Consider the following 21069-nt stretch of genomic DNA (forward strand, 5'->3'; position numbering starts at 1 on the left):
GAGATAATAATTTGTATCTCATATTTGTTTGCAGGAGACATATATACACATGCATGGAGGACACACAATTGACGAACACAGTACATTTAGTTTTGCTATGACTGGGAAATCCTATCAAGTCATTGTGCAATACTTTAGCAATTTGCTCCCAAAGGTAAGTTTGAATTGAAATGTAGTTTTGCATATCTTTTTTCTCTCTTTTTAATTACTCTGTGGACTGGTATTTTGTTCAGATGTGTGGATAGATTTATAGTGAATAATTCTGACATACAAGCAGAGAACATGAAATTCCACTCAGGGAAAGCTCCATCATCATACCTTAATTTTATGAATAAGCGAGACTCAGAATCTGTTGTGCTTGGACAACTAGAATTGCACACAATTCTGTATTTCATTAGTTTATAGATTTCTCTTATTTACAGTTATTAATTGTTTGTTTAATCCTAGGCTTGAAAAATATCAAACTTGGTAAATTGTTTACTGGAGCTGTAATAATCAACTCCGTAACAGCACTCCTGTATCTTCCTGTATCTTCCCATTGTCCATCTACAGCAGAAATAACATTACAGGTTTCCCGATTAAACTATTTTTGAAAGAAGAAGCTGGGCATTAGAAATTAATTTCCCGCCATCCGCCTGCACAAGAAGAAACATTGCTAGTTTCCTATCAAAAGCATCTTTAGAAGAAGAATCCAGACAGGAGGACTTCATTTCTCAATACCCAACCATTCACCCGAGAAGTGACATTGCTGCAATTCTCATCATCCATCTACACAGGAAGTGACATTATTGGTTTCCTATCAAAACCATCTTTAAAAGAAGAGCAGATGGAAAACCCGTGGAGTATCGAGCGTAGCGCTTTGGAACACTATGGGCCCTCACCTAAGGGTGCTGCCCAGCCTAAAGGTTTTTAGGAGGATAAAAACTAGTACAAGTAGTAAAAGTCTCATTTTCATTTATGGTCATATTCAAGCCAATCACTCCTGTTGAGGAGTGCAGATCCCTATCTTTCTGCCTCAGATCCTAGCATTGATGCTGTGTGTAGAGCACTGTTGGTGGTTCTCTGAATCAATTGTGCTCCATTCACCAACTGCAGTGTAGATTTAGATGAATCAGACTGAGTATAAATGACCAACACTTTAAATCATAAAAATAGCTTGTTGGATTTGCAATGTGGATCCAGGAAAAGACAATTAAACCTGTTTTTCTTTTTAGGTTCAAGAACTCCATGTTGTAGATGAACTATGTTCAGCCAATGATGCATTAAGGAAATTCTTTATTGCCAGGAACTATCATTTTATGCAGTTGCTCAAACGCCAATGTTCATTTATACAATGGTACTTTAATAAGGATCAATCCAAATAAGTTTGTTAGAACAATTGTCTTAAATTCTAGATCTCAGAACTTCAAAGGTACTTCAGCCAGCCAACAACTGTTTCAACATGCGGGTGGTGACCAATTGACTTTGTCAGAGCTACATAAAATATAAAGACTCTTGTCAGTGCGAGTGAGAAGAGAATAGCTCAGTCAACAAGCCATATTTTTAGTAGTGGTTCATTACTAGGTGCTAAGTTCTATGAGAAATGCTATGTGAAACGCTACCACTAGAAGCAATAGAACACTATGGGCATGGCAGATATACCATTCCTCATAGGACGCAACACCCAATATTGAACCTCTACTAAATACCTTGCTTGTCTAGCAGTATGATTATCACTTGAGGATGAAGGAGGGAAGGTTCCACATTCAAAGGTTGCAATTAGGTTTGCTATGCTTTGGAGTCTGCAAAATATTGTATTGAAAGAAATTTGAACTCAATTTTGTTTTGCAGCTTCAGATAGAGAGGTAGAGCCCTCTATTGAGTTTTATAAATGTAATCAGAAACATTAGGCTTTTCAGGATGGTTTTTAGTAGGGAGTGTGTGGATCAAAGATTGTGCATCTGTTTTATAGTATGGCAGTGTTTACTTTGAATGTCAGGGTGGTCAAGGACATTACATTTACGACCTCAATGAACAGGGCACTGCTACATTTACCTGCCACTGTTCTCCTTGCAGTGGTCTTTGTACCTTCCCTTAAGGTACAAAAAGTTTGGTGGACAACCACCATTGGTTTTGACAGCCCTCCACCAAATATTTTGCTTTTCAAACACAAACTGCTATCAGAAATTTGTTTTTACTAAAAATAAAGTCATGGCTCCTCTAAGAAAATAGGGTTATTGATTGAAGAGGCTGAATATCCTGCTCAGGCAACAACTGCAATCCTTGTTAGGGAGAACCAAAAAGTTCATTAAACTAACCTGTGCTTAACCCTCTGGTAGCTTGGAACAAAAGCAGTCAGACTTAACTTAGAGGCATGGTGTAAAGTATTTACGCAGAACATTACCAGTGATAAAGTGAAAACACAACTCAAGAAAAATACCAAACCAAATTAGAACAATAGAGAAAAATCCAATTAATAAAATTACATCAAAATGAAACTAATTTAATTAATACAACCGGAGTAATTAATTTAAAAATAATGAGTGAAAACTAGCACCTAAAAGATCAAAGTTTAAAGCATGAATTTCTGGTTGTACAAAACAGAGGCAAAGTCAAGAGTTCAGGGCGACTGCGATGGAGCACAGGATGGAATGGGAAGTCCAGGTTAGTCATACAGAAAAATGTACCTCTCAAAGTCCGGCTCAAAAAGATACGTTTGCAGTGGAGATGGACATGAGGAGCAGGGAGAGCATCACCAGTGGGTGTCGCTGTAACATGAGGAGAAGACTGAGGTACACTGGCGGTCATCACTGTAGCAAGTTCAGCCAGTCAGTCATTGTATTCAGTCATTGCTGGAACTTCGTGTTGCGATTACTGTGGGCTGTTGTTGGAGTAGATCAAGTGCGGATCTCTTGTTGCCGCTAATCACAAGTGGCTGAGTTTTCAGCCACGAAAAGCCTATAAGTTCAGGATTCCTCCTTCTTTTGAGTAGGAAGGCAAACTGATGCCAGCCAAGGGTCTAGGAGCTCTTGGCACTCAGGGACGTACACCAGCAGATGCCAGCAAGACTCGGGCAGGACCAGTTGCAGGTCCAGGCAGTTCCAGTGCAGCAGATTATCTAGGCAGTTAAGGGGGGGCCACTGGAGTTTGTTGTGTCCCTGCAGCTCAGACAGGAGGTCAGCCACCTGGCCTTTGGAGTTACTGAGGTCAACCTGAGATGAAGGGAAGAGGTCCAGCCTCCCTTCTCAGAGAGCAGATCCACCCTCAAGCAGCGGGGCAGCCCACTGGAGAGCAAGGCAGTACTTCTTCTGTAATGTCCACAGGTACAGGAGTCCAATGATGAGTATGTCAAAAAATGCTATTCTGTGATGTGGACAAAAAATGCAGTGTTAAATATGTGTTTCTGTACTGAGAACTGCAATGTAAAGTTTTTTTAGAGGGATTCATGTTAAAAGACGGCAGCCTAATGTTCTAAAACGGGAATCTGTAACTGTCTCACATCTGGTTGAAAATAATCACCAATAATACACATGCATGCATGCACACACGAACACACACACATACAAACACACATACCTAACCCCCCCAAAGTACAGGCAAAGCCTTCAAGTGCATCTTATTGCTGGAAACCCGGGTCCAGGATAGAGCAGAAAATCTTTGTTTACCTTGGTTTTGGCGTAACGGTCAATATGCTTTCTTCCATCCATGTATCAACCTTCACCAAAATGAAAAGACAACTATAATAAAAATAAACTGCCCATGAAATGTTGCCGGCTTGAACATGATTATTCAAATGCTCTTTAACTTGTGGTGCTAATTAATGGGCATATTTACAAGAAACTGGCGCATCAGTGCTGATGCGCCAGTTTCTTGCGTCGCCCCTGCCCCATCTACTGATACCCTGGGTGCACCATATTTATAATACGGCACACCATGGCACACGTTAGATCAATAGCCTCAACATTTTGGACACTACTGTGGTACTTTGCTGCAATAGCATCAACAATTTTGATGCTAGTGCAGCAAAGTGCAAGGAGGCCCATTGATTATAATGGGTGCACCACTTTAAAGGCTGCTTTGAGTAGGCATTAAAAATGATGGCAAAAATGGTGCAGTGGAATCTTGTAGGTTTCACTGCGCCATTTTTGTGGGCCACCTAATGCCAGAACGTCCCCTTGCATACATTATGCCTCACACAGGTGTAATGTGGCACAAGGTGTCACAAAGTAGCGCAATACATGCATTGCGCCACTTTGTAAATATGGTGCAGTGAAAATTGCCTCCTTGAGCCACATAAGCATTAAAAAAATGATGTTAGTCTGACGTAAAGAGGAGCTTTGGCCTTGTAAATATGACCCTCAGAGTCTTAAAACATGTTGTTGTGTGTGGTGGCTAAAGAGTGCATATTATCCGAGTTGGTGGTCAAGTCCAAAGGAAGAGAAATGCACTCAGGTGTTGTCACCTTGTGTTACTTGACTAAGCCAGAAATGACCCTATGGTACGTGAGGGTACTTTGTGGTCACTCATTTTTATCCTCAATAGTGACCAGATGATCCACAACAGAAAATTTGATAACATTGATTATTCTTTGTATCTTAATAGTGCCAAAAGAAGTAACATCAAAATATCCTTGTCTGTTGTACTGGCCATTGGGCTATGTCCTGGTCCCCAGTGACGAGCACCCACCAGTTTCCTCCTGGTTCACAAATGTTTGAACACAGGAAACATTTGATGCTGAGGTAAGCACATTCCAGAGCCACATATCCTCATCTCATTTGAAAGCTTGGGGGCACATTTGCCAAAAAGTTACGTACCGCTGCACACCAACTCACCTTGATGCTCTGCGTTGCATTACAGGGAAAGAGCGGAAGTGCACTTGTTCTAACATGATGCTGCCCATTCCTGCTCTCTGCCTGTTCTGGAGCATAAACTGCTGTCTAGCTCTAATGCAGATGCCCTTGCACCATAGGACAATGGTGCCTGCATTGTACACAGGATTGATTTTATGCAGGAAGGAACACCTTCCCGTACAAAAACAATCCTAAATGTAATTTCCTCTTTCTAAATATGCTGCACAATGTAGCACAGTTAGAAAGAGAAAAGAACGAGGAGAAATAAAGATATTTCTCTTTGTTGTGCCTCTAACGGTGAGGCGTAGGGTTCTGACGCATTTCCAGGTCTATTGGTGCTGGTAAATGTAGGTATGTGCCAAAATCCATGAGTGACTGCATGGAAGTACCTACTCTCCACCCACTGAACCCCTCCCTGATGCAGAGTAATGCAATTTATGATTTGCAATTTGCGCTGCCTTGTGTTACTCTACTTTTATCAAGCCACATAGGGCCAAGCTGGCCTTGCATTACTTTGTAAATCTAATGTAGGCTTTGTGTCATGCGTGCCGCCCCGTGTGTGGTGCAAGTACGACACAAAACCTTGATAGATATGGACCTACATTTTGCAAAATTTGGTTAATAGCAGGTGACAGTAGAAAACTATTACGTAAAAAATAGGAAAGTGCTCAGGGACCAGTGTTATGCATGTAATGTGGGTCCTGGTGTTTTTTTATTTTTATTTCAGGGGTTAGTTCACATAACTTTAGTAAATAATAACCTATTTACCAACGTTTTGTCCGGCGGCTGTTGTAGAGAAAAGCGACACACAGCATTCAGTCGATTTACTTATCGTAAAAGGCTGGTGGTCCAGAGCAAAACTGAGCAGTATTCTTTAGTGCTGTTCAATGCTTAGTATATACAGTCCTTTATGTTATGGGGCTTGGCATTGTATGATATGTGCCTGAATGTATATTTGAACATTTCTCATTTTCTTTGCTATGTGGTTCATTCCTAGTTGCTGCTCAATGGAGCCATTTTCGCCAGAATGTCCCCTGGGCAGAAGTCCAGCCTGATAGAAGAGTTTCAAAAATTAGAGTAAGTATTTTCCTTCAGTGCAAACAATGTGCATATAAGACCGTCATCTTTTTTCTATCATAGAAAAAAAAACTGTAGGAGGAATAGTTATGAAGACTATCTGTTGCAAAGTACAATAAACTTCAATTTCTTAATAAAGTGCTTCGCCTAGTTGATATTCATCCTTCAGAAAGGAGGCATTCTCATTTTGTGCTGTGTCAAAGAATCTGATGTCCCAGAGTGTGTTCAGAAAAATCCAATGGTCATTGGTGTCAACAGAGGGGCAGATGAAGCAAATATCAGAGCCACACGACACATCACCAGCGGCACCAAGACGTCTGTCATGTCACCTCCACTACCAGTGACCTGGTTCCCATGAGGGACGTGAACTCAACTAAAGAGGGTGTTCATATCTTCCTGTCATCTCTCCATCCATACCTGACTTATTATCTTGTGAAACTGTACCACTCGGAAACAAGTGCACAATAGTATGACGGCCACTCCATGATGGTTAGCATTCCAATCAGTACAACAGTGAACACTTCCCATTCAGCAGTCTCATCAAAAACTTTAACCCTCTTAGAGGCAGAAGCAGAATCTAGATACATACTTTTTCTGCTTAAAGAATAGGCATTTTATCGCTTACCTTTTTAAAATCACTGTAATATATTTTTTTCAATCTCCTTTTTCATTGCTTGATTGTCACAGTACCAGATGCATCAGCAGGATGATGAACAAGATAGTGACCACCTGTGTGACATCCAATATCCTTTTTTTAATCTCATATGAGTAATGCACCAACATTTCTAGTGGAGTACTCCGTATTTGAAGACCTTTCCACACCTGGTTGGAATGTTTTCTGGGTCACCCCCTGTCAGAATCTCTAAAAGGACCTTGCTCATTAAAGTTGGTTATATCAAGCATGCAACTTCCACTAGCACGTCAGAAACCCCTCATCATGCGATCGTATGCTCTGCTGTCTATGTTGCTCCGGAACTCTTCAATTAGTCCATGAGATCGGGAAATATCTGGCTCATTGCCAAAGTCCCTCTATTGGATCCGCTCTTGGGAGCTGCATTTAATCCACAGTTTCGAGGCTATCTTGAATCCCTTCCAAGGTACAGTCAGACTGGGGGGTGGTAGATGGGGTCAGCCCTGCTTGGATTACCCAATTATCCTGTATGGAAATGGTGTTGACATACGGTAAAGTCTTTCGATGGAGAGTAGCCCACCAAACATGCCTTTCACTGTCAATTGGCAGAGATGTGGGAAGTCATCATCAATTTAGTGCTGGATTATCCCCTTTCTGACTGTGGTAAAAATATCACGCTCCCTCTGGGCAGTGAGGTGTGGGGTGCCAGGTGGTTCAACTTTTTGTGCCTTTTGTGTGTCCAATTACGTCAAAGTTAACACTATGAGGATCTGTCTCACTGCCATATTCTGCTGGATACTACGGTGTGGTCTGATAACTAATGGCACCAAGAAAGTCATCATCATCTGTGGGAATAAACCCTTCTCTTCCTCTTACATTAGGCCGCATAGTCTGGGACACTACCCATTCACATCACCATGCCTGTGGAATGAAAAGTCAGTATTCTCATGTACAGGGCTTCTTTTTTACCCCCTCAAACCTCAGGACAGTGTCTTAATCCTGCCAGCATCAATTTCATTACTTGTGCCAGATCCGGCCACTATAGTTACTACATTGGATGACTGCACACACTTGGGCATCCTCACTATTTACCTCCTCACTGACACTCATCAGCACAGGGCTCCACTTCTCACACACCATGAGGCGGATGTGATGTGAGTTCTTTGCAAGTAATAGGTCACAATTGCCTCCTTCCTGAAAACCAAGTACCCCATTGTAACACTTGACTCTTGCAGTTAGGGAAGAAGACCAGTCCAAAGCCTACTCAGGGAAGGTGCAGTGGCTAGTAACCCCAGCACACTGGTATGCAACAACACTCAATAAATCATTATCCAATCAGTGCTTTTTCGTAAAAAAAAGAATAACACTTTTCTTATAAACACAAAACTAAATATTAGCCAATAATTTACACATGTATATCAGATACATGAAAATACCCATGGTGGCATCATTAGAACACATTTCATCCCAGCTGGACACAAACTCCATAATCACAATATTGACCCACCCATACTAGACGTAACATCACAATATAAGGGGGTGATGATACATATGAGGCAGGCCTATTGACTTGTCAAGGGGTCACCACATCAATACATATGGCTGCTTACTGGCTTTGTCAAGAGTGTCACTTTAATTAAACTGCAATCACATGTTGAGATTTCAGCATTAAAACCAATTGAGCCAATGACCATAGGTAAATGCATTGTTCTTTAATAAACATTGCAACGTTCAACAATGAAAGTATTAATAAAGTATTAGAATTCAAAGCAACCACAAAGATATGTGATAGCCTTCCCTTTCATCAGGCCTCATAATGAAGCCATACGGCATTTGGTATGCATGTATGTACGTGTATGTATGTATGTATGTGTGTGCTGTTTCTATCGGATGAGCCTAGTCAAAAGTCAATAGAGTTGTGTTCATGGCCAAAGTTGAGCATAAAGTCAGCGGGTGTTAGGAGAGGCAGGTTCGATGGCATCTGCCGCTGTAGATACACATGTTGTGCATAGCCCGCCATCTGGTGTTGGGTCGGAGTGTTACAAGTTGTTTTTCTTCGAAGAAGTCTTTCGAGTCACGGGACCGAGGGACTCCTCCTCTTTGTCTCCATTGCGCATGGGCGTCGACTCCATCTTCGATTGTTTTCCCCGCAGAGGGTGAGGTAGGAGTTGTTTGTTAGTAATAGTGCCCATGCAATGGAGTGAATAAGTATGTACCTATTTAAGATTTAATATATTTACAAATGTACAAAGTTGAAGCTAACTTCCAAACGGCTACAGGCTCCCGGGGAGGTGGGTGGGCACATGTGAATCTTCAGCGACTGATGCCACGAACAGATGTACACTGGGTAAGTGACATTTTCAGTTCGGTGGCATGTGTAGCTGCAGATACACATGTTGTGCATAGACTAGTAAGCAGTTATCTCCCCAAAAGCGGTGGCTCAGCCTGTAGGAGTGGAAGTAGTCTGAAATAAGGTTCTTAGTACGGCTTGACCCACTGTGGCTTGTTGTGCGGATAGCACGTCTACACAGTAGTGCTTGCTAAATGTGTGAGGCGTAGACCATGTGGCTGCCTTACATATTTCGTGCATTGGAATATTCCCTAGGAAGGCCATGGTAGCGCCTTTCTTTCTGGTTGAGTGTGCCCTTGGTGTAATGGGCAGTTGTCTTTTTGCTTTAAGGTAGCAGATTTGGATGCACTTAACTATCCATCTGGCTATACCCTGTTTCGATATTGGGTTTCCTGCGTGAGGTTTTTGAAATGCAATAAACAGTTGTTTAGTTTTTCTGATGTTTTTAGTTCTGTCGATGTAGTACATTAGTGCTCTTTTGACGTCTAATGTATGTAGTGCCCTTTCAGCTATGGAATCTGGCTGTGGGAAGAACACTGGTAGCTCTACCGTTTGATTTAGGTGGAACGGTGAAATAACCTTTGGCAAAAATTTAGGATTGGTCCTTAGGACTACTTTATTTTTGTGTAGTTGGATAAAAGGTTCTTGTATTGTAAACGCCTGAATTTCACTTACTCTTCTTAGAGATGTGATGGCGATGAGAAATGCAACTTTCCAGGTTAGGAATTGTATTTCGCAAGAATGCATAGGTTCTCCTTTGTTGCAAATAAGTCTATTTGAGGTGTTCCCCAACGTTTGAAGTAAGTGTTTAGAATTTGGGGGTGAATTTCCCATTCGTGGACCTGTTGGTGATCTCGAGAGAGATTGTCTGCAAGTTGATTCTGGATCCCTGGAATAAACTGTGCTATTAGGCGAATGTGGTTGTGAATTGCCCATTGCCATATTTTTTGTGCCAGAAGGCACAGCTGTGTCGAGTGTGTCCCCCCCTGTTTGTTTAGATAATACATTGTTGTCATGTTGTCCGTTTTGACAAGAATGTACTTGTGAGTTATGATTGGTTGAAATGCTTTTAATGCTTTGAAAACTGCTAGTGGTTCGAGGTGATTTATATGCAGCTTTCTTTGATGTACATCCCATTGTCCTTGTATGCTGTGTTGATTGAGGTGTGCTCCCCACCCTGTCATGGAAGCATCTGTTGTTATCACGTATTGTGGCACTGGGTCTTGGAAAGGCCGCCCTTTGTTTAAATTTATATTGTTCCACCATAAAAGCGAGAGGTATGTTAGGCGGTCTATTAACACCAGATCTAGAAGGTGACCCTGTGCTTGTGACCATTGTGATGCTAGGCACTGTTATAAGGGCCTCATGTGTAGTCTTGCGTTCGGGACAATGGCTATGCATGAGGACATCATGCCTAGGAGTTGTAATATCATCTTTGCCTGTATTTTTTGTGTTGGATACATGCGTTGTATAATCTTTTGGAAATTTTGAACCCTTTGTGGACTTGGAGTGGCTATTCCCCTCGTTGTGTCTATTGTCGCTCCTAGGTATTGTTGTACTTTGCACGGCAGAATGTGTGATTTCGCATAGTTGATGGTGAAACCGAGTTTGTAGAGGGTTTGTATGACCTGATCTGTGTGGTGTGAGCACCCTGTCAGTGAGTCGGTCTTGATTAGCCAGTCGTCTAGATACGGGAATACGTGTATTTGCTGCCTTCTGATGTGTGCAGCCACTACTGCTAGGCATTTTGTGAAGACTCTTGGTGCAGTTGTTAAACCGAACAGCAATACTTTGAATTGGTAATGTATTCCTTTGAATACGAACCTTAGGTATTTCCTGTGCGACGGATGTATTGGTATGTGGAAATATGCGTCTTTGAGATCTAAGGTTGTCATGTAATCTTGTTGCTTTAGCAATGGTAACACTTCCTGTAGCGTGACCATGTGAAAGTGTTCTGATTTGATGTATGTGTTTAGTGTTCTAAGGTCTAGGATTGGTCTCAGTGTTTTGTCCTTCTTTGGTATTAGAAAGTACAGTGAGTAAACCCCTGCATTTGTTTGTGTATCTGGTACCAGTTCTATTGCGTTCTTTTGCAGTAATGCTTGAACTTCTATTTCTAGGAGGTCCGAATGTTGTTTTGATATATTCTGTGTTTTTGGTGGTATGTTTGGAGGGATTTGTAGAAATACTATGCAATAACCATGTTGGATAATTGCTAAGACCCAAGTGTCTGTTGTTATTTTCTCCCACTCTTGGTAATACTGACTTATTCTTCCCCCCACTGGTGTTGTGTGGAGGGGATGAGTGACGTGTGAGTCACTGTTTGGTTGTAGGTGTTTTGGGGCCTTGAAATTTTCCCCTGCTTCTAGGGAATTGTCCCCCTCTGTATTGGCCCCGAAAGCCAGATGTACACTGGGTAAGTGACATTTTCATTAGGTTGGGATGGTTATTGCCCTGTGGTGCAAGAGTTGCTAAGGACATTTGGTGACATGTAAAACAGGCATTTGGGTGGGTACATACATCTTCTGAGCTAAATCAAATATCCTTTCATTAATCACCAGTTGAGAGTGGACCAATCTGTACTGCCCTTTGATTCACAACTCACAAAGCAACACACTGAGCTAATCAAGCAGCATATACCAGCCATAACTGGATTACTCTAAGGAGAAGATCATTTTTAGCATGAATATTTTAACTTGAAGAATAACCATATGATGTAAACTTGCACCTTGAGTGTGCAGCTCTTTTTTAATGGTGATCAAATATTTTCTCTTTCAGTTACTATGTCTGTATGTGTGGAGACGGAGCCAATGACTGTGGAGTAAGTAAGGATAAATCTAAATGTGTAAAATCCATCATGGATTGATTATGGTCATGCTTTCAGTTGGTGTACCAGGTGTGTTACAGGGAGACAGGAGTACCCTCTGGTTTATATGAGCTCCTTGCACTCAGGATCTCACCCTTGGACAACCAGCATCAGATACTATCCAAAGACAGACTGTGATAACAATGTCAGAAAATAATTTCCTGTAGACATCTAGTGCGCCCATGCTATTGTCCCACAAATTAAGGACTCTACGTTGCTCATCATTTGAGTTCCTTGATTACCTGTATATTCCAATGCCTGTCTGATTTCTGATGGTGATTTAATCTTCAATGCTCTCGCTGATATAAGGTATCATGCTTTTACCAAAAGAATGTTGCTTCGTTCTTTACACCCCCGACATGTTGAATTTCAAACCCCCACACAAGATCCTGATCTTCATTAGTTGATGTTCTCCTGCTCATGTTTCCTATCAGGGCTAAAACATGAAGTTACATCTAATTACATCTCTCTTGTCCCCTGGAAATCCAGGCCATGCAGATATCAGTTCTTGTATCTGCCATCGGAAGACATCTGGTCCAGACATACTTTCTTTTTGGTAGTCCCCAACTGTGCTTTCTGCAATCAACCATTCTAGATTCTCCAAGTGAAGCCTCACCAGTGGCACACAAAGTGAGTTACAGCATCCCTATTTAAGTTGTTGTGCCCCCTCCCAGAATATATAGCAAAGGTGCACTTGTTATTCTACTTCCTTTTTTCACTGGCTCTGTCAAGCCAAGATACTAAAGCCCTGAACATCTATTCTTGTCAAGACTCCCCCAATATCTACCCAATATCTTTTGTATTATATCCCCCTATTGTGCCCTTTACATTGGCCACGCAGATAGCATTTTCTAGAGACATTTCCAAAGAACCATCCTTTCTCTTCAAGACCATCCCTGTTATTCTTAATACCATCCATGAAGGACAAGCCCAGCATTGGTCCTTGGACCTCTTAAAGGTAGCCATGCACTTCTTCAAGTCAAGACCAGGAACCATAGCAGTATGTCTTGGTCAACAGATTATTGATGTTCCTCATGGTTCCTACACAGACTCAGCCTCTGCATATTCTGCTCAAAGCCCTTTCAGAGGGGTTGGGCAATCAAAGAAGGCCACATCTGCACCCAAAGCCTGAGCAATGTGAGCAAAGAATTTGAGGATGATACCACAATTGGATTGATTGTGTTATCTAATGGATTATGGTCCAGATAGTCAAAGACTTTGTGTTGATTGTGCATTGCTTTTTTCACGCAGGCTCAATGAAAAATCCTTTTGGATATTTACAAAGCAACACAAATGGACATTTGTGTTGCTTTGTTGAATTAAGTAACCTTTACGCAGCATATTGCACTTCCTTGCGTAACTTTGCATCAGGTAGACATTCCAATGGTTGTGCATGGGCATTCACATGCATCCACCCATGAATTTTGATGCAAACCCACTTCAATAAACTCTGTAGGCATAGGTTTGTGCCAAAATGGTACATCCGCAGGAGGATGGTATAACAAGGTGAAATGTTTTAATTTCTCTTCATTATTTTCTGTTTCTATGTGCGCTGCATTATGCAGCACCCAGTCAAAGAGTTAGTACCTCAAAGGATACCTTTAGTGCAGGAAGGCATATGTTCCTGCAAAATAACTTTCCTGACCATAACACAGGCAATGTTGCACTATGGCTCAAGGTGCTTGTGTGGGCACTAGGCAACCACAAATGAGCCAGCACATGGAGAGAGCACAATTTAGACATTTGTTTGACGACATTGTGCACTTCTGCCCTCTCCTGTTCACACAAGGTAGTGCAATAACTTCAGTTGCTGTGCTGTGTTAAGTGAAATCTTTGAAAATATACCCTTAAGATTCTGCAATATTCTCTCTCAAATATGATTTACAATTATTTCATGACCTCTGACGTCAGACTATGAGGCTTATAGTCAAACCTCTTCTGCTCCCAGCTTTACGTTTTGTGGTGTACACTTCTTTCTGTTAAGTAATAGTGGAAAATGCAGAATTACTCTTCCTGAATAATTCTACATAATCTAGTGAACTTCTCAGGTGGTTACGGTATATGGAATGAGTCGAGTTACGCCCACCCCTAATCTCTACCCTCCATCGATACTCAGGTTAAGTGTCACCTTTCGCCGATCCCGGCTCTAACCGTCTCCCCTCAGTTGTCTCTCATCTGTCCCAGGTACCTTCGGAGACATGTTTCTTATTTTTACAAATCTATTTTTCTTCAGTCTGTAGACTGAAGGAAGTGAAATAAATATTGCTTATAAATTCTCAACTAGGAGTGTCCAAAGTAACCTCAAGAGGTCCAGAAACATGCTGATTCTCACTGTATCTGCATAAGACACATTTGCATAAAATACATTTAAATGGTGCGCAATTATATAGACACCAGGGACCCTAGAGCTCCACCCCTGAGTCCTCACTGGCCATTCTTGGCTGAAACCTGAAGTGACATCTGTCCCAGAGGAGGAAGCATGTAGGAAGGATTGACCAGTGATTATGAGAAAGCTCAGTGGGGTTACACACCTGTTGTAGAGATCCGTTTGAACGCACAGAGCGTGGGTTATATATCAGTGGGTTGGTCTCATGCTCTCATCATTCTGAGGCATTTAAATGTGGTGCATTTAATGAGCTGGTTTTTGTAGCTTTTAGATGAATTAAGAAAGGGAGCAGGATGAGGGAGGAACAACAGAGAGGAGAGTAATATCATAAAAGAGAGGATGTGGTGGTGAGAGAAGAGGGGATGAGAAAGAGATGAGGGAAAAGGGAGGGAGGAAAGCAGCAAGGGAATGAGGAGGAGAATGCAGAAATGAACAGGTGCGAGAGGGAGGGAGACAGTAATGCATTTCTCTTTAACATTCCTAGTAATTAGCATGTCCATGTGCAGGTGAACACTTCTGAATCACATTCTGCCATTGCTTCTTCATACATTGAAGTGACACGTATTCTGCGTTCAATGTTTCTCACCCAACATGTCCCCAACTTTTGTGTGTTGCAGGCTCTAAAGGTGGCCCATGCTGGAATCTCCCTCTCAGAGCAGGAGGCGTCAGTGGCTTCACCGTTCACCTCCAAGACACCCAACATTGAGTGCATCCCACAGCTGCTCAAGTGAGTCAGAATACACCTCAAGTATGCGCAGACCTGCCAACTCACACAGTGCCACCGTGTGACACACTATATTGGCTCCCAATACACGGTCACCCTGTGAGGAGCCGATATAACACAGTGACAGGGAAAACAAGCTGAAATCCGCTGTAAAATGTGTTTTTTAGTTCATTTTCAGGGACTTTGAACTGATGACATCCATTAATAGGTGTGAAAACACCCAGGACAGCGGCAGCAGCCACAGCAAGCTTTTGTTCTTTAAGAAGGGGTCTTGGGGGTGGACTTGGGGTAAAAGTGCCACTGAGGTACTTCTCAGGACAAGTCTCCCTCCTTGTTGGCAGGTCTGTATGTGTTGGCTACTCTTGTCATGTGAGGGAAACAGGAGCAAGCTTGTTGAAGGCAGTGTGTGACCTGGGATCAGCACTGTTTAACTTGCTGCACAAAACCTCCTGGGCCATCAAGTGAGCCAATTCCTCACACTGAGTCAATGCACAAGGGGTCTGTGCATTTCTTTTTCGAACGTCAGCACATGTAAAAACTCAAAGGAGCAGATTTATTAACTTCTCACACAACCCAGCACAGTAACCAAAGTTGCCGGGTGGCTGCACAGTATTGCGTGAGTAGGAGATAGCAGTACAGTCTATATCCACTAGGATGTTGCACTTTTTTTCTTTCCCCCAGAGCTGGTGCACTTTAGGCTGCCTCATTGCAGTGGTTTTGGATACTGTGCAGCAGTGTTTGCCCCTCATTTAATGTTGCACAGCTCTTGGGCCCAAATGTACTAACACTTTGCTCCATGTTTGTGCTCCTTTTGTAATAAAAACTGACCGCAAGGCATTGAACTAGTATTTTCTTTTAAGTGTGAATCAGGATTTGCATTGGTAAATTTGGCAAAATAACAGAAAATAGTCCTATCCTCTACATTTTCACTAATTTTGGGGAATTCCATGGGAGGCACATGCATGTTTCAAGGCACCCGCACGTGGGTTTTGTTGCAAATCCCTATCTACTAAGAATTGTAGACAGGGAATTTATGCCAAAATCTTACTCCTCCTCAATAATAGATGAACAATGTTTTAATATGTCCCTACTCCCTTAATGTTTTAATGTACCCCTACTGTTCAAATTATGCATGCATGCTGCACCAAGGAGCACACATGCAAAGCTTTTGTACTGGAATGCCTCCTTACTAATACAACATTCTTGGCAGATTGAACACTCCCTTGCAGTATGGCTCATGAGCATGTGAGCCTGCACATGGCAACCTAAAGTGTGCCAGTGCAGGGAGAGAGGAAAGCCATGCCATATGTTAGGTTTGCCAACCCTTTCCTTGGCAGACTTCCACAGACATGACTTTGACTCACATGGTGCCCAGTGAGCCACTCTAGATGGAGCAGTTAAACTGCCACTAATTGTGACAGAGCGGGCGATGATTCTGCTGTCTATGAAAGCCTAAATAGTGTGGTTACTGCCAGCGACATGGACAGTCTCCATTAACCATCTAAACAGATTCTATATCTCAAATGCTGATCACACACCAAAGGGGTCACCCTTGACTGTGCCAGGCTTTTTAGTAAACCTAATTAGACATATCTGGGATTGGACTTTTGTCAATGAGCTTCAAAACCATCTTTGTGGATGAACAATAAGTTAGGCATCCAAATAAAATCCTGGCGATATTTGTTCATAGAGTATAAATCTTGGCAGATGATGAAGTGAAGAACAGACGTCATGTGATTGCTTAAACCTTCAGTGAAAAAACACTTGAAATAGCCACGCAATTGTTGTTAGGCGTAGTAGTACATAAAAATATAATTTTAAAACAATCACATTTAATTATTTTCTCCTAAAGGGGGTGTCCTAATACATATAGGAAGAGAAAAATGAAATTATTACAGGTAGAATGAGTTGCAAAAATGTTGATCTTACAGTCAGTTATGAGGATCTGAAATCATAAAATAAAAGGCCTCTATGGGCCTACGGAATGCCTGCTTCTCTGTCCTTGCACTAACAGATCACCCTGCTTCTTCTACACAATGGTGGCACAGTCAGGAGCTGCCATGTACAGGTTGTGCAGTGTTCTCCACCGATCTGGCTAAATGGCTCCAAAAAAAAAAAGTGTTTAATCACTGTTTCTGTAGACCCCCGCTGCTGCCCAGGATCATTGTGCCGGGAATTCTCATAACACCTCCCGATACTTCTCAACACACTTCACAGGAGTTTAAGATAATTAAAAGGATGACGACTAAGTGTCAATAAATGTAAGTAATGTGGTCCACTGAGCATGAGGCAAGTGAGGCCAGTTAAAGGCCTGTGGCCTCCAGAGATTTAAGAGTGATTGACGTGAGATGGAGATAAGCAATGTTGACTTGGTTACTTGTCTGTAATCTTCATTACTCTGAGTCATTCCTTTATGGGTGCTTGTATCTGGGCACAGAAGAAAAAACAGGCTGCTGCTTGGTTAACCCCACCCTTCTAGGTCAGGTGACAGCAGCTTCCTGTCAGGTCACCATTGTAGGTGGGAATTTGTTTCGATGGGTGAATACTGTGCCCTGACCACAGAGTGATCAAAGGTCAGGACTGTGATGAGGAAGATGGTAGAAGAAAGTAATTAAGGTTGTTTGTATGAGAGACTTACCTTCATCACAGCAGGGGGAAGGTGGAGTGCTTCTGCATGGGGTGACGTGGCAAATTTGTATGAACTATAATTACCAGTTGCTGACCTTGTATTCTATCTTCCACAGGGAAGGGCGTGCGGCTCTGGTGACATCCTTCTGCGTCTTTAAGTATATGACTCTGTACTCCATGATTCAGTTTACCTGTATGCTGCTTCTCTATTGGGTACGTTTCTTGTTGGCTACTGGTGTGCAGAAAGGAACGTCAACCTATTGTGTGTAAATTATCAGTTTTTGCTAAAGCCCCTAGTACCTATCATGCCTCACAGGAGACAGGAATAAAATCTGGAGGAACAGGTAAGCGCTTATCTGGGGTGGGGAACTCCTACAGTTCAGAGCACCCAAGCTTTTGACAAGCACCACCTCATGCTAGCTGGATTAAAAAACCGTGCCACATACTATTGCAGGTACAGAAAGCCTGCACGTTACACAGAGACACAGCACGAATAGTCTATGTGCAATTTGGCATGGCATGCGAGTGTTTACATACATTGTCACAGGCATTTTGGCGTTGCCAGTGCTTACTTTCATTGGAGGAATTGTTAATCTTCTAAGAAAAATGTTAAGTACTAGATTTATAAAATGTTTTACATGCATCAGTTTGATTATATAAAACAAAAAAAGAATACCTCTACCTTTTTAAGTTTTATAATTTACAAATGATGAATGGTATAAGTTAAGCAGGGGACGGCTTCTTACAGCTGAGGAAACTCAACCAAAAGTCTGGATCTTGTCCCCTTGTGATAGTGAGACATTTTTAAGTTGGCATCTCCAACAGGAGTGGTCAGGAAAATGTGATCCAGAAGGACAGAGCTCCTGCACAGTTCAGATGCACTCCTGAACCTACCCCTGTATGAAGAAGAAGTGGAATAAAAAAAGAGGGAGAAGGGGTGTGGCTATCATTGAAGTGGTGTGTGTGCCCTTGTCTGTAAGCTTTCACCTGAACCACAATTATGGCTGTTCTTTCACCAGCCAGCTGAAGGGAATCTGGCCCATTTTCTTTGCTTGCTTTGACGTGAGTGAGTCCTTTACTGCAGTACTTTGAGTGAGTGCACCATCATTAGATCTATTTTTAAGGTATTATTAGAAGAAATCATGTCATGATAACCTGCTGTCATGATTAAAAAGAAATGCAAAAACAACATTTGAATTCCAATATTTCTCTGGCCATGGGCATGTGGGAGGTCTGCACTGAGCAGATGGCACTCTTAAACTTAAGAACATTTATGCACCTGGAATGTGGCCTAGTTTTTAAGCATCCCTTCTACACAACATGTTATCACATCCATGGGGTTTAGTCCATCTTTATGACTTGGGCCTCAATCAACTTCCTCTCATTATCCAAGGTAAACTTTCTGACCTGGTCCTTAAAGGTATGAAGGAACAAAGGAGCCATGGTGGAGGCTGGGGGCAGAGTTAGACTCTGTGTTTGGGTTCAGAAATAGTCACTGCTTCCTGCCCGTCCCTTTTTCTTCTCTCATCTATCTATCTATCTATCTATCTAATTGTCTATCTAGTCATCTATCTATCTTTCTTCTAGCTATCTATCACAATGTGTAAATAGTATCATAACTTTTTTCTGCAAGTGCTTTTCTATTTAAATATTGAAGGAAATATACAATAAATTAAAAGACATATTAGTTAGAAAAATTCACAAATAAATTAGCCTAAACTATAGCAACTCTTGGAAGTTTGAGTTTATAAAATACTACTTTAAATCTCACCATATTCTCTTCCTTATACAAATATACTCTCTCTATGTATTTATTCATCTCTATATTTATTAAAGATATTTGACTCTATCCAATGCACTGCTCAATGTCTCATCCTATACCTCTCTCAATATATCCTCTACGTCTAATTTCTGACTCATTCCAAACCTCATTCTACTACTGTGATCTCCAAAATAACCCTTTATATATTCTTCTCTCCTCTATCCCTCCTTGGAGTAGCCCAAACCTCATTTTACAACTAAGATCTCCATAACAAACCTTTCTAAATTCTTCTCTCTTGTATCCCTACTTTGACTTATTCCAAACCTCATTTTACTAGTATGATCTCGGTAATCCATTTCTAGAGACTCTTTTCTCCTCCATCTCTCCTTTGACTCATCCCAAACCTAATCTTACTACTATGATCTCCCGATCAACATTTTTGGACTCTTTCTTGCTCGATCCCTCAGTTGTCCTATTCAATCCAACTAACAGACATTGCTGAAATTAACACATATTTCCCCATACTAATCCACCACTAATCCTTTTGGTGATCCGGAGTAGCATTCTACTAGTTGAAAAGCACTTCAGCGCCCCATCACGGGTAGTAAGCGTTACATGAATACAATTACAGATGGAATGTGATGATTGTCTTTCCCCATGATATCCCCTTTTCCAACTGTGCAACTTTGAATTGCCAAATAAAGTTGTGTTACTACCACCCAGTATCTGTAAGACCCGTTGTAGTGTTACCACACCCTGTTATTGGGACACTTCTCAAGGAGCCTAATGTGGTGGGTGAAGCTTTAACCAACTAAAGGTCAGATATACAAGCTATGGTGCCAAGATGGTTTAAGACCCAACAGCGTCCTTGTTTGGCTGATCCATCCCTTATAGCCACATTGAGTGACCTCAGATTGCATTTAGCCTGCTTTGTTTATGCGGTCTCTTAAGTTTGTTATGATTTAAGATGGAAGTTTTAAGCACATTTCTTGCATATTGGCAAATATTAAAAGTTTGTACTTTTCTGTGTATTTTGATTGCTACTGTTATCATTTTCTTACAGTTTGCAAGGCACTGTCACAATGCAAAAAGTATTTTGCAAAGTCTGTAAACATATTAAAAACCCCAAACTTAATGAATGTTGTCTTCTTTCTTCAGCAAATCAATATCTTGGGAAATTATCAACTTCTTGTACAAGATGTGGCTGTTACCGTCTCTGTCTGCTTGACAAGTACGTTACCATGTTTCGCATTCCTCTACCTTCTTCAGAACTACTACAGAATGTGCAATTCCACTTCTATCCATCCCCCTTCCAAGCATAGCACTTTGAAGAGGGCTCCAATTAACAGGGGCACTTTAAGAAAGGTTGTATGTTGAAAATAAAGCTTGAAGAAATAGACTCTTATGATCTTTTTTTATAAAGAACCTGTTTTGATGTATTTTTTCACCCAGAAAGGCTTTCCCTAGGCTGGCAAAATCAACCTTGTGAATGCCCTTCTAAGCAAGGAAAAAGTCTCACTTTTTTCCCTGACTAAATTGTACTTTTTTTGAATGCCCCCATTGACTAAGCCACCACCTCTGTTGTTTCCTTGTTTCCTACGTCTCCTCCCCATTCCCTTTTAAGGGGATTCTCCTTTAACAAAACCTGCATTTCCTCCACTTCTACATTTCCCTTTGTAGAGAACTTACCCCCCCACACAACACCTTTTCTTATTTGTTAGATGAGGGAGACTGAGCCTTTTTCTCTGTTACCAAAAATTATTTTTATTTTGTCTGGCTGCCTTTTCTTCTTTTTCCTATTTACCTCTTTCTCTTT

General features: G+C 41.5%; 1 protein-coding gene across 2 annotated transcripts in view; it reads left to right on the plus strand.

The window, feature by feature from the left end:
• Nucleotides 1-21069, plus strand: part of LOC138265204 (probable cation-transporting ATPase 13A4) — a 229913-nt gene that overhangs the window by 149367 nt on the left and 59477 nt on the right. For both annotated transcript variants that reach the window (XM_069212751.1, XM_069212752.1), the window contains exons 20-25: nt 35-154; nt 5827-5906; nt 11666-11708; nt 14757-14866; nt 17608-17704; nt 20412-20484. In XM_069212751.1, the coding sequence (XP_069068852.1) occupies nt 35-154; nt 5827-5906; nt 11666-11708; nt 14757-14866; nt 17608-17704; nt 20412-20484 (523 nt within the window). The remainder of the gene's footprint in view (nt 1-34; nt 155-5826; nt 5907-11665; nt 11709-14756; nt 14867-17607; nt 17705-20411; nt 20485-21069) is intronic.

This window comes from Pleurodeles waltl, chromosome 11, assembly GCF_031143425.1.
Source record: "Pleurodeles waltl isolate 20211129_DDA chromosome 11, aPleWal1.hap1.20221129, whole genome shotgun sequence".
Taxonomy (NCBI): domain Eukaryota; kingdom Metazoa; phylum Chordata; class Amphibia; order Caudata; family Salamandridae; genus Pleurodeles; species Pleurodeles waltl.